This window comes from Anabas testudineus, chromosome 8 (assembly GCF_900324465.2).
Source record: "Anabas testudineus chromosome 8, fAnaTes1.2, whole genome shotgun sequence".
Taxonomy (NCBI): Eukaryota; Metazoa; Chordata; class Actinopteri; order Anabantiformes; family Anabantidae; genus Anabas; species Anabas testudineus.
Window position 1 is genome coordinate 17,953,415 of NC_046617.1, and position 14,037 is coordinate 17,967,451.

The window sequence follows — 14,037 nt, forward strand, 5'->3', positions numbered from 1 at the left end:
ACTTGGTTTCACTTTCACCAGTGCTGCTCAGTCTGTAAAAAACAGTATAGAGGCTGTTTTTATCCCACATCCAGCAGCAGGAGATGATAACCCACTTAAAAAGCTGCACCAACAATCACACTGATAGCCATAGAGGGCTCCTGTGAAGTCGACGCTGATTGGTTGACCCACATTCTCGACGTCACTCCGCGGCCTCTGATTGGTCGACCCGGGTTTGTTTTGCAGTCTTCAGACTTCCGCCTCTGCGTGTTTTCATAACAAACCACATTTTTCTCCCGCCGGGGGCCGCAGCGCACTCTCACCCTGTCCCCCTGCCAGCATTGTCCGATTCGACCAGTTCTTTATTTAGCAAAAAAAAAAAAGATATTTGAAAGCAGATTCAGGTTTAAAAAGAGAGAGAGAAACGCGGATAAACGCTGCAGCCACCACAGGGAGTCCGCGTTGTCTTTATTGTCCGAGCCGCCGACGCGTGGTCGCCTGTTGTCCGCCTGAGCTCACCACCACCACAAACCTGCTGTAATCGGGTGATTATTGGTTGTCAGACCCTGTGGTCCGCTGTGTAGACTGTGGAAAGCTTCGGTAATATCAGGTGAGCCGACAAACACCGGGAAATATGCTTCACTGCGCCGCCAGTGTGTTGTTAGCTGCTTTGCGGCGGAGCTAGCAGGCGAGCTAACACACAAGCTAGGTCGGAGCAGATTTCTGTTTAATGTGACATGTGTCAGGATGTTTTTGTCACTACATTGCCTCACAAATGGTTCACTAATTGTTTTTAACGTTGATGAAGCGAGGATTGTCTGCGCACCAGGTGGCGGGCTGCCTGCTAAACTGTGTGCTAACCTAGCTAATCTGCGAGCATTAATCATTTTGTTAATTTCTAACAATGAAAGCTTTGTCAAATGTTACTTTGACTCTGTACGGCTGTGTGCACATGGCAGCACATTGGAGCTGTTCACTAAAGCCTGCAAAGATAGAAGACGAAAAAAAAATCTGCAATAGCAATATAGTTCTTACATCGAAAGTCTAATGTTTGACTTTCTATGTAAAAGCTATGAGGGCTGTGTAATAATTACCTCACAACTTGGATGCAGGAAGAAAACTTTGCCTCTGCATGCTGTAATTTTGACCTGAAAGGTCGAGAATTTTTTTTTACCCTTCTTTCTTATTTTTCTTGGCATAAACAGGCTTTTATTACTGAACTTTTACTATTAAATGCCAAACTCGGATGGTGATTGAGTCCAAAGTTTAGTTTTTTTTTCAGTGATATAGTTGCAGTTGTTTCAGTCCCTTTGACTTTTTACAGACGTTTAGTTGTTAAGTTTTTAATTATTTTAATTGCCCATAATGGAAAAAAAAGTAAAACATTTTTTTTTTTTTTACAAATGTTTGCTAATCACTCTGTGTGTCAGAGACAAAAACTAAGAATTGTAGTCTAAGAAGGTCTACAGAGACCTCCTTAGTAAAATTTTGTGCTGAGGCACAGATCAGGATGAGGGCGTAGAGTCATTTTTTAAAGCTTTGAGTTCCCCCAGGAGCACAGTCGCCGCAGTAAATAAGTCTGGAACCACGGGACACACTGAGCAACTGGGCCTGTGTCAGGCCTCTGCAGAGATGGGAGAACCGGTCTGAAGGATGGTCGTCCATCATTTAGGCCTTGAAGCCTCTGCCTTTTTGCAAAACAACTTTTAAAGGACTCGAAGAATAGGAAGACAAAGATTTTTGGTATGATGAGATTAAATTCAACTCCAAGTACTATGTCTGGTCCATCTCTAGTGAAGTATGGTGGTGGCACTGTTATGCCGTGGGGAGTTTCTCTGCAGCAGGGGCAGGGAAAGAAACGGATTAATGAGGCCTCAGCCCAGCCTGTAGGCAAGGTTATGGTTATTTATAGGTTACATATTGCTGGTATCAGATGTGTTCAGAGTTGTTGGGAAAATCTGTTTCTCTGATTGATCAAAACGAGAGAAACCTGCCACCGCCTGATTTATCTGATTGAACTATGTCTGCCAAACCCCCACAATAACGAGTGCTTCCTGCTTTCTCCACAGACATGGTGAAACTGACAAAGGCCAAGACGTTCCAGGCTTACCTGGACTCCTGCCATCGTCGTTACAGTTGTGTGCACTGCCGCGCCCATCTGGCCAACCATGACGATCTTATCTCCAAGGTATGTGTGCTGCAAAGCTTTGTTGTTGTTGTTGTTAGTTATTTCAGTTGGCTCATACATCGCTTCACTTCACTGCTCTCACAAAGATCAGAAAGGAGTGAAACTGGAAAAACGGCACTGACACAAAACTTCAGACTTATCTCACAAGTTACAACACTCTGGAAAATGTTTCATAAAGCTGAAAAAATAATATCAGGTTGTGTTAGTGACACAAATGTCAAGTTGACATGTCTTCTGATTCTTTTCTGTCTGCTAGTCGTTCCAAGGCAGTCAGGGCAGAGCATACCTCTTCAACTCTGTGTAAGTATTGCTACTTAGTCGCACATTAAATGCACAAAAATGCCCTACATTCATATCAACTATGTTAAGATTTTGTTGCTTATTATTATTTTTGTGCATCTTGAAAGCAAAAAGAGACACACACAAACACATATAATCTACTTGCCTCTGAAAAACAGTTTCCAGTCTCAGATATATTTGCATGAATAACACATCAGCACATAATTTGCTTCTGACCTTGATGTTGAACTAGCCAACATCAGCTGCACTCTTTGTTTTTATTTGGTTTGTAGGTCAGAAACAAGATGTGACAACATCAAGGCCCCCATCACATATCTATAAATACTTTATCAGTATCTGAAACCTTGAGGTTTTTAGTTATGGTAATTTTCCCCTAAAAGAAAATTACTGTTGAGTTGTTTTTCTTGTTTGTTTGTTTGTTTGTTTGTTTCTTGTCACACCGTAGTGATTACATTGTGCAGTGCGCCCAGTGATTCATTTAGTGCATGTTAATGAGTCATTTTTATTGTGAATCTGTTATTTGACAACTTTGTGTTTGGTGTCAGGGTGAATGTCGGCTGTGGTCCTGCGGAGGAGAGGCTACTGCTCACAGGGCTTCATGCTGTGGCCGACATCTACTGCGAAAACTGTCACACCACGCTGGGCTGGAAATATGTAAGTTGTGTGCACAACGGCTGAGTGGTCCGTTGCGTACCTCTCAATTTTTCAAACTCAGCATTTCCCAGACTTAAACAAAGCAGCGTTTTCTTACCATTTTCACAGCACAGACGGTTTACATCTGCCTCTAATTGAGAATGTGTGTGATAATAAAATGCAAATAACTCTGGTCTCTTGGTTGGCTTTGTCATTAGCTTGCTATTATGAAAAGTGTACCTATGTACACAAGAAGTGTAGCCTACTTATGTACACTTCTTTATCTAGGGTGAACACTGACCGTCATCTTGATGTGTCACATGCTTTAAACACAAACCTGCTGTTCTGTAATATCCTGTTGAGGCCTCAGTTGAGCAACAGCAGGCTCTTCTCTTGAAGCCATTACCAAGTTAAAGACGCATCTTAAGATATTTTACATTATTCGCCATATGTCCTAATTGCGTTGAGATGAACACATGGGTCACAGGACAGAGAGAGGAATCTGCTGTTAGGAAGGATGGGTTGAAAAACATTTTACCAACTTCTAGTGAATAAATTTACACATATATGTTTAAAATAGACTAAGTGTTTATAAAAATGAGTCAAAAAAGACCATGAGACCTAATAACACTTTTAAATACCGTGACCTGAATGACTAAATTCTCCACAGTCACACACGTCACTGTTTTAATAATGCTAATGCACCGTCTCTCTACAGGAGCAAGCCTTTGAGCTGAGTCAGAAGTACAAGGAGGGGAAGTACATCATTGAGCTGTCCCACATGATAAAGGACAACGGCTGGGACTGAGAGAGGGAAATCTTCATCTGTCTTCATGACTTTTACAAAAGTTGCATCCCCCTCAATTTTAAAAGGGTTCCAGTGTAGCTTCCTCATGTCGAGCCATCGCTGTGCCACACTTTTTCACTTCGTACGGCTTTGCCAAGAATAGCATGTGATGCCTTATCTTTTTCTGTTCATCGTGTTTTTCCAGCGACCACAACAACACATTTGCTGATATTGCTATCCCATTTGCTAGTTGTGCTGGGACATGGACTGAATGAGTGCAGGGTTTGTGTGTGATGGGCTGGGACATGTAGTCACATCGGGATGTATTGGATTTTTAAGAGTGTTTGAGTGATAAAACCCTTATCAATGGCCACTGATCAATCCCGCAGTGCAGCGGCGAGGCCAGTGGAAGTTAATCTGCCCTTCTTACACTTTAGATCCAGGGATTTGGATTTAAGGTGCACTTTTAGACTGAGTGTTTAGGCTTGTTTAACCCATAGATCATTTGCAAGTGATGCAAGGGTTGGGAATGCTTAGAGCAGTGGGAGGGCTTGTTTTTTGTTTTGTTTTTTTATTCCATGATCTTCTTGTTTTTATGGTTAGATCAGTTACATTTGTTAATATGTGCCAAAGGCAATCGGGGTGTTAAATTAGTACAGTTAAAGCCCCTGAAAGTAACCTGAAATTCTTAAGTCTGCAGTGTGAATGTCTTCTGATTGTAGGTATACATTTTAGGTGTGTATGAGTGTGTACGCGCGTGCGGAGGTGTCTCAGGCTGGACGCTGTTGAGAAGCATTAATCTGGGGTTCACATCTCGAGTTTCCACTGCACAGATGGGATGTCTTCACTTTTACTTAATGCTGACGAGATTTAAACTTTGTATTTGTGTATGGCCTAACACTGAGCTGCCCTTACAGATCCATTTACTCAATCATGCTAGAGCAATGTGTGATTTAGGATTATGTAGCATATTTATGGTAATTTTTTTTTTTTTTTAAATGTCTGCTTCTGTCATTAAAGTGTGTTATTTTAACCTGATCTTTCATTAAAGTACTGTGTCTGTAGCTTGTGTACTGTTCTTGCATTTGAGATCTTTGACGAAAAGAAATCCCTGGAAAGCGTTAGAGTATGAAGCGATGCTGCTCTGCATTGTTTTCTGTATCATTTTAACTTCTGTTTTTTTGTTTTCTTTTTACTGCTGATATCTATGGCATAAAGGAACCAGTTTTTAAACTTCCTCATTTCAGTTTTGAATAGAATACGTGGCGAAAGTCTTTAAAGGCCTTAGTAACAGTTGGGAAGAAATCCAGTTGAGTGGTCAGAAAATCCTCCAGCAGATGGTGGTGTTGGTATAGTTCAGATGTTTTAATTTCTCTTCACTTTTTTAGTTAGTTTCAGGTTTGTTGAGACCGGGGTAGTCAATTTAGTTTATCAGTTATTAAACTACTATGTATTCACTCTAAGAAGGTTGAGACATGATACAAAACATAAGAATTTAATAGAAACGCAGAGATCCCTTCATTTGATGGGATATAGCAATGAAGAAGACAGAGGGCAGGTGGGGGCAAGAGTGTCTGAACTCGTTATAGTGTGTCAACCAATTAAAAAGACCTTTTAATTAATAGTCATTGCACAGTGTTTGTCACCATCACTTACAGTTACATTCTTTTATTAAACATCAGGCCTAGTGTCTAATTAAAATATGCAACTGTCTTGCGCAAACATTTTATAGTTTTGCAATACATCAATATACTGTAACTTTTCTTAAAGGGGAACTACAATAAAGATGTTTTAATTAATTTGCACAGTATTTGTACTTTTAATACTTTTGCTATGATTACATTTTCCCAATTTTGCAGGAAGTGAAGGAGCAGGTCACATTAGCGAGATCTGACGAGAACTAAAAGTTTTTTCATGACGTGGTGAAGCAGCTGCTGGCAGTCATGTGTATGCTGCTGGTTTTTCAGCTGTTTGCTCTGCTTTCATTTATAATTACTAGGAAAAATCTATTCCATATGTACATTAAACATCTTCCTGTGGGACAAATAGTGAGGAGCAGTACAGAGGATTATTCATTTTAAATGCCACAATTAAGCATCTCCTAATGATCTTACTTCATCATACTACATTTCTGAGGTAAATATGAAAGTGTTTACTACTCGTACATTTTTCAGACAGCTAAGGTCAAACCCTGTCAGAGGAGAACCAGGGAAGAAACAAAGCATCTGAGTTATATCGGTACCAGACTTGGATCTGCAACCAAGTATTAAAACTATATTTTGTAATATCAAATTTACTCTGCAAAGTAACAAGAAGCACAGCTGTCTGATAAATGTAGTGGACTAAGAAGTACAGTATTTCCTTCTGAAATCTACTGGAGTAAAATAATTAGGTGTCATAAAATGGAAAGGTACATAAACATAAAATATAGTTATTTTCTATATCTTAATTATGCAAAGAAAGTGTAATATGATCTGAAAAAAAATGTATATAGAAAGGCTACCCTAAGAAAATATTCAAATATTCTGATGTGTATTGTTGGGTGAAATGTCCCTTTAGGTGACATCAGAAACACCCACTTTTATTTACGGTGTCACCTTGACAAAGAGAGCTCCTGGAGGTATCTCTAGACAATAATAACCCGGGGAACCTAATCTTTATTTGTTTCCTTGACTCCTCCAGAGTGTTGATTTAAATTAATCTCTCACTGTTAGATTTATTTCGTGATTAATACAACCTATATAAAACACACACACACACACACACACACACACACAGGCCTGCTGTGCTGTATTGGAAGATGAATGGCTGCAGGATATGAGCTCTGCTATTGCATTATCTGATCACCTCTAGAGTGCATTGTTTGTTTGTTGTTTTATTCTATTTACAGCTGAACACTGTGTTTAGGGTTCGTGTTACCTTATATTTGATACCTAATAATTAATACTCCAGCGTGCAGCGCTTCAACTGCAGTCGGTTTGCACTTGCAGCAGAACGTACCACAAAATACACACTGTACAACTCATCCGGAGGAACTTTGTGGTACCGCAGTCATCGGTATTGTTTAATCATTGTGAAAATCAATACCAAATGAGACTTGTTTTCGCAATTTGTTTTAAGCTGAAATAATTTAAAAGGATATATATTTTAGCTTGTTTGAGTTGCGCACCCCCGTGCCCGCACAAATGGACCCTTCCGAGGTGGCTGATCATGTGACTTTTTCCGTTTCGCCATTTTCCTCTTCTACACCGGTTCGCTCGCTGACAGCTACGTTGTCGCTTCCTCTCGGTGTTTTAACCTGTCTAAAGCTCACGGTGGGATACGGGGGACCCCGAAAAAAGAAGATAGTCCACCTTGTAGCTATATCGCCCCGAGAAAAAAAGCCAGAATGTCTTCTGAACAGGGCCCCGAGTACTCGGCTTTCTTCGCCGTGATGGGAGCCTCTGCGGCCATGGTCTTCAGCGGTAACTACACCTTCATCTGACACGTCTGCTTTACTGTTAATACGCCAACGACGAGCCATCTTAGCCACATGTTAGCCAAATCCCCGTGGAAATATTAAAAATGACAGCCTGTTTTAGAGTGTTGTTGCTGTTGGCTGGGTTGGTCACGGCTCACACAACCTGCGAAGAATGCGACGTAATGTTTCCATCGACACGAAGCTGCCTAGCTTCTGGTGCTGCTAACAGTGTAGCTAACGTTAGCTAACCACCTCCAGATTATATCGTATCTAGCTGTAGTTATCTGAATAACTGTAGCTAGCTAACCACCTCCAGATTATATCGTATCTAGCTGTAGTTATCTGAATAACTGTAGCTAGCTAACCATGGCCAGGTTACATCATACAAGCCTGTGATGTTGTAAAGGTAGCTAGCTAACCATACTAAGGTTATATCAGCTGTAATGTTGTAGCTAGCTAACATCTCCTTCATCTATCATATCAATCTATAACACTGTAGTTATCCAATCATCTCTTGTGTGAACAAAGCTTTATTATATCTGAAAAATGTTTATTACCAAGTAGGTTTTGACATGCGATGAGTTTGTGGGTGGTGGTGTGGTGCAAAATTAATCATAATATACAAATTAGAAATGACAAATGGCATGCAATCACATTTAGCACTGTACGTAGACATGTTCTTAAAAACATTTTGAATTATAAGAGGAAAGTGGCTATAAATTTAAATTACGAATTTATTCAAAAACACCAAACATGCATAGCGAAGCTGTGATATTGTAGCTGTTCACCTCCTATATGAACCAGATTATGTCACAATATAAATCTGAATTAGAAATAGGAAATGCAAGAAATTTATCTTGGTGATGAGGTGCAGACTACTTGTCATATATAGCAAGGATAAAAAAATACCGCAATAGAGTTTCAAGTATATGCAGTTAGATATGCATTCAGATTCACAGATGTACATAGAAACTGAATATATGAATTTAGGAGCAGGGTATTTGTTCTGAAAGCTGCTGGTTGGTGACGCAGACTCTTGCTGAGGTGGCAGCTGCCCCAGTCAGGCCATCTGTAATCTGTCATAATTAAGTTATTTTAGTATCAGCATTTCTGGCCAAGTAGGTTTGCACATACAAGTGTATGAGTTTTACTCAGATTTCTACTAGATGTCAGTGTACTTAAACATATAGAGTCAGGAAGATACATTTGGAGAAATAATACATGTATAAATACAACCATATGATTCTTTATATAAATATGATCATGCATACAAAATATATGGTTAAGACATAGGTCAGTGGGTAATGTATGAAGTATATTTATGTGCATGTAGTATGTACTATGCATGCATACATGTTTATCTACGGTATACAGCCTGCTTGTATTGATATTTGTCAAGTGAGGGATAATATACATGTTACAGACTGATTCAAGTTTAAAAACAATAAATGAAACTTGTGACACTATAGGTTTATTGCACGATTGATTGTTTATGATTGGCTCTGTTCTTGTGTCTGTTTTTGGCATACTGTCTGCATACTGAGTTGGAACTGTTTTTGTCCAGGTTGTGAGTGGTCTGTGGTGAATTAAAGGAACAGGAATAGTCAGATCTTAGTAAACTGTGTGAAATAAAAGATTTAGCTGGGTGTGGATTTCACATAGGCCAACAGAATGAACTAAACAGCAGGCCGTGATACTAAAGGGATAATCTTTTTTGTCACAGCAACATTTACATTGTGCTCTCGTGAAAAGATGTTTTGGAAATGTCATGTGACAGCAAATCCTATAGACACAGACAACTGCTTTCATAATGTGGAGATCATTATTTAATGATATCGGGTGACACTTTGTGAATCAATCACACTGGTCAGATTACAGTTTTTTGTATAAGATCATAAATGGGTGCACCAATTTTTACACCAAGTGCCACTAAAATCTAATCAGTGGCCCAATGCACCTGAATGTAAGCAACTTAAGTTTTACAGACGGTATTTAATGTAGAGCTCTCACATTTCACACCCAGTTACGCCAGTACATCCATAATTAAGTCTAAATTAGTTAATTTTTAATGTAGGGCGTCCCATGTAGACGTCCCTAAACTTTATAACGTCATCTCTCAGTGATATTATTTTATTTTTGCTGTTTGAGGGATAAAAGGCTCTGGTAACCATACACTACCCACTAATAACTAATAATTATTCATGTAGGATATTAAATAAGTGATGCCGTTTCTTTCACCTCAGATGTTTCATCTCATTAGCTGTGAACCCTCCCCAGGATTTCTTGGGAGTGGCAGTTGCATGATGTGGAAGCTGTACGTACAGTAACCCTTAAGAAAGGAGACAGAAACGTGTTAATGTAATAAACACTCAATAAAGCATTTAATCTGTGACATGTTATGGTGAAAGACCCTCTGGAGAGAAATGTGATGTCCAAGGATATTTACTATAAATACATATAAAAGTTCTTTTGCAATGTGGGAACAGACACAGTTAGCCTATAATGCATGGGCATACATATTTCAAGAACTATCATTGCATAAGAAAATATAATCCCTTCCCAGATTACAAAGACAAGTGCTGCTTTGGTGCAGCTCAATGTTTTAACATTGTTGGAGAAAAATGCAGAGCTGCTTATTCACACAATTCTTGTAAATAGCTCTCAAATGTGTCAGCACACCCACAGCAGCAAGTGTGAGGTGGTGAAAGCTGTGTTGTGATTTTTATTTTATTATTTTAATTATTTATTTCAGTGGGTCTTCGTGTATGCAGGTGACATGTTGGGTGGAGGCTTGCTCAATGTTTGTTGCTGTTGCAATCAACAGCCACGCGCTGGGCGATCATCGGAGGAAAAGGACAGTGAAAGAGGGAGAGACACAAGTTATAAACAGATTCAAATTTGTGAAATAATTAAGGGGATTTAAATATATATTATTAAATTTATACACTATAAAATAGAAACCTGTTCAAAACAGTTCAACATACACCCTAATATAGCTAACTCAACACCCGTCTGACAGTGTCAACATGAAGTGAACATTGTTAGTTTCACAAGACAATATTTACTCTTCTAGTCTCTTGCACAATGACACATTTCACTAAAGGCCTCAGGAGAAGAAGGAAAACATTCATCCCTTAGGCAAAAAAACTGAAAACATCCGAATAAATAAAATGCGGATAAGAGTATAGTAGAATGTAAAACTGGGAAATCAACAAATCAAACCAAAACCAAAAATTAGGATTATTACAAGATTATTACTGTTACTGCTCACAGTTTTTAATGTTCTGAACAAATAAGCTGGCAGCGTGTTTGCAGTGATCAGTGATGTGCGGTGATAATTGTGAGTGTGTGACAAGCAGAGCAGACAGATATATGAGGCATGAGGTGACGGCAGAGCAAAGACACCTGGGAAAAGCTACGATTTGTAAAACTAGAAATGAAATAGTACTGCACTAGTATGATTTCGCTCTAGTTTTTATGTTGAATTGTTGAAGGACAGAACAGGCAGCTTAATGTTTTGCTATTATCTCAGCTGTTGCTGCATGTTAGGCCTCCTTCTAGACAGACGTCATGGAATATTGCAGCTAAATTGAACCTTCGTTATGGTAGCTTGGCTAATTCAAACAGACGGTAACACACGGAGGCAGGTTGCAGAGATAACAAGTCATCAGGTTGTCATTAACGGCCCATTTTACACGTATGTTAAGTCAGGACGGATGTGATAAATTTACTCCTGCAGGCATGATCTAAAGTCAGCAATGACCCCCACATCCCACATTTGTATCTTTTTATACAGAACAGCTTAATTATCCGCTTTAAATAGATGTAAAAAGGGCTTTCTGTCTCAGATTGAGCATGTTGGAGGACAGATGTTTGCCACATGATGGTGATTATTGCAAATAGTGTGCGTATCCATCTATTGTCACAGTTGGAATCAATCTACTTGGTTAATAATTCCCACTCAGCTGAATCCACATCCAGCTTAGTTTGATCTAAAACGAAACATCTCTGCTTTGTCTGAGTCGTTTGTATTTGACAAATAAACACAAACTGAACTGGATGGACGAGCTAACAGGGATTCTCTTCTCTCTTACTCAGCATTAGGAGCAGCGTATGGGACAGCGAAGAGCGGCACAGGCATCGCTGCCATGTCTGTGATGCGGCCCGAGCTCATCATGAAGTCCATCATCCCCGTGGTTATGGCTGGTATCATCGCCATCTACGGGCTGGTGGTGGCTGTGCTGATAGCAAACAACATCTCTGACGGACTCAGCCTTTACAAGTACGACAAGCCTCTGATACATTTTATTATTTGATTTGTCAAAAGACTACAGAGGGTTGAACAATGAGAACTTTCCACCTGGAGATGTCCTTTTCTAATCTTTGAGACTTGTTATGTTCAGGTTAAGAAAGTAATAATGAGTCCACTCTGATGTCCATGAATTTAGATCATTTCAAAAGGTTCACATACTTTTTCTTGCCACTATGTTTAATGCAGTGCTTCTGTTGTTACAGATTGTAATACCTGTACTGTGCATTGCAGATATAAATATTTAATCAAATTTCCATGAAGCAGTTTCCTGGATAACTTTATAGAAAAGACCTGGATGTTGTTTTCTGTGTTACCGTGTGCACTGACAATCCTCTGTTCTCTCTGCAACAGGAGTTTCCTGCATCTCGGTGCTGGTCTGAGCGTGGGCCTCAGCGGCCTGGCAGCTGGGTTCGCCATCGGCATCGTGGGTGACGCCGGCGTGCGAGGCACCGCCCAGCAGCCTCGGCTTTTCGTGGGCATGATCCTGATTCTGATCTTCGCTGAAGTGCTGGGTCTTTACGGCCTCATCGTGGCCCTCATCCTGTCTACAAAATAAGTGTCAGCATCAAACACCATCTCATTCATTCCACATCAAAGCAGCAAGAACAAATAGATTTTCACCTACTTCCATTACACCCCGTGGGTCTGACAGGATGGGATGGCAATAGAAACATGTTGGCGGTCGTCTCCGACAGCTTCGTCCTCAGTAGATGTTCTCTATCCATATTGTTTAAAGCCATCCAGTTGTGTCAGGTCCTGTATGTACAGAACGGGCATGAAGATGTGTTGGTTGTTATGGGATGATGTGTGGACAGTCAGCCTGATTTGTTGTCTGATCTTAACCTGTACAGTGATCCAGAGTCCCTCCAGCCCCTGTAAATGTAGTAACCAGTCTGTGCTGTGAGTATCAACGTTTACCCCCCTCTGCCCAGACCCCCTTCCTTTGGTTTTTGTTTGACGTGGGTGGTTTTGATGGTCGTTCTCTGTTTTGAGACTGCGGAAAAATCGTGCACATTAGTGTTTTATTTTTTCACGTTCTTTTCTGGGACCATTTTTGAATCACGTGGGTAAGGAGATGTCAAGACTACTTTTTTTTGTTTGTTTTGTTTTTCACTATTTATGAAAAGCTAAAAAATTTTGACTTAAACTGTGTAAATGGAGTACTATTTATTGAATACCCTATACATATACATATATAAATTATCTGTGTATAGTTAGAGTAATTGCACTGTGGGTAATTGTTCTAAGTGCTTGAAATTCCTCTGGATGTAGTGTGATTATTAATGGAGGATGTCCACATGTTGACAGTTGAGTGTGTGTGTGAGTGACCTGAGTGTGTAATGTGTGCAAGTGGATTTATGTTTAATATGACATACTGAAACACTGGTATCGTTTACCTGTAGTGCTGCTGTCTTGATTCTTCTTTTCTTTTTCTTTTTTTTTTCTTTTGTTGTTGTTTTTTTGTTTAAGGTAAGAGCTCATTGTTCAGCCATGCCTGTCAGATTTCCAAATAAAACTCAACCTCCTCCAGAACATCAGTGTCAAGTCTGATATGAATGGGATGACTCACTTTACAGCATTAATGACATTTAGACTGTGCAGCATTTCAGCTTAAAGGCAAAGTTGGTAAAGTAAAATGTGCAACTAAGGAATGGGCAAAATAAAAACTCAGTAAAAACTGCAACAGGAAAATAAACACAACATTCACTGTATGAAAAGTAAATGTAATACTATTTATGAAGGGCTGTGTGAGCTGTACAAAGGTGGGAGCACACTTATAGGGAGCACCTATTGTAGTCTGGATTCCCTGTCACCCGCTGAGGTCACAATAAATGTAGATAAAGGTTCCACTGTGACATCTGAAAACCACATAAATACCAGAAATCAAGTCAAAGACGATTCAGTACAGCAGAATGAAAATAAATGTTTGCATTACAAGAAAAAACAGACAACACAAAAGACCATGTGACTCGAGATGCGTTTGATGCACATTAGAAACTGGATATTTCTGCGCTCAATGTGTAAAGGAAAGTGGCACACATGGTATTTTACATCAACAGTAGGTATTGTGCTAAGAAGTAATGTCTGTCTCTGTGAAGTTGGGATACATGAAATTGGTTGATTCAGTCAGACTTGATGCAGCAGGTCAAAAATATCTGCACTGAACGCAACACTAGTCCTTCACACAGCAACTATTTAGAAGAAACAGCAACACAGGAGCAAATAAATGACTAAGTAGTAAAGTGAAAATGCAGAAATCAATGGAATAATAAAGTCACACAAGCTCCTCCACTAATTTATATCCACTTAACATTTACTGGTCTCCACAGATACTGATACCGTGTGCTTATCAAACCCAAATACTTTCAATCCCTAAT

General features: G+C 39.6%; 2 protein-coding genes across 2 annotated transcripts; both read left to right on the top strand.

Annotated features, from left to right (window-relative positions):
- Positions 1–249: 249 nt before the first annotated feature.
- Positions 250–4,951, top strand: ypel3 (yippee-like 3). The gene is made up of 5 exons (XM_026361752.1): positions 250–589; positions 2,049–2,167; positions 2,424–2,467; positions 3,013–3,121; positions 3,819–4,951. Exons 2-5 carry the CDS (start codon positions 2,051–2,053, stop codon positions 3,906–3,908), a joined length of 360 nt encoding a protein of 119 aa, XP_026217537.1. The 5' UTR covers positions 250–589; positions 2,049–2,050; the 3' UTR covers positions 3,909–4,951.
- A 2,172-nt stretch (positions 4,952–7,123) lies between these two features.
- On the top strand, positions 7,124–13,192 carry atp6v0ca (ATPase H+ transporting V0 subunit ca). The gene is made up of 3 exons (XM_026357441.1): positions 7,124–7,351; positions 11,446–11,629; positions 12,011–13,192. The coding sequence occupies exons 1-3, from the start codon at positions 7,276–7,278 to the stop codon at positions 12,213–12,215; spliced, it is 465 nt and encodes a 154-aa protein (XP_026213226.1). The 5' UTR covers positions 7,124–7,275; the 3' UTR covers positions 12,216–13,192.
- Positions 13,193–14,037: the final 845 nt, after the last annotated feature.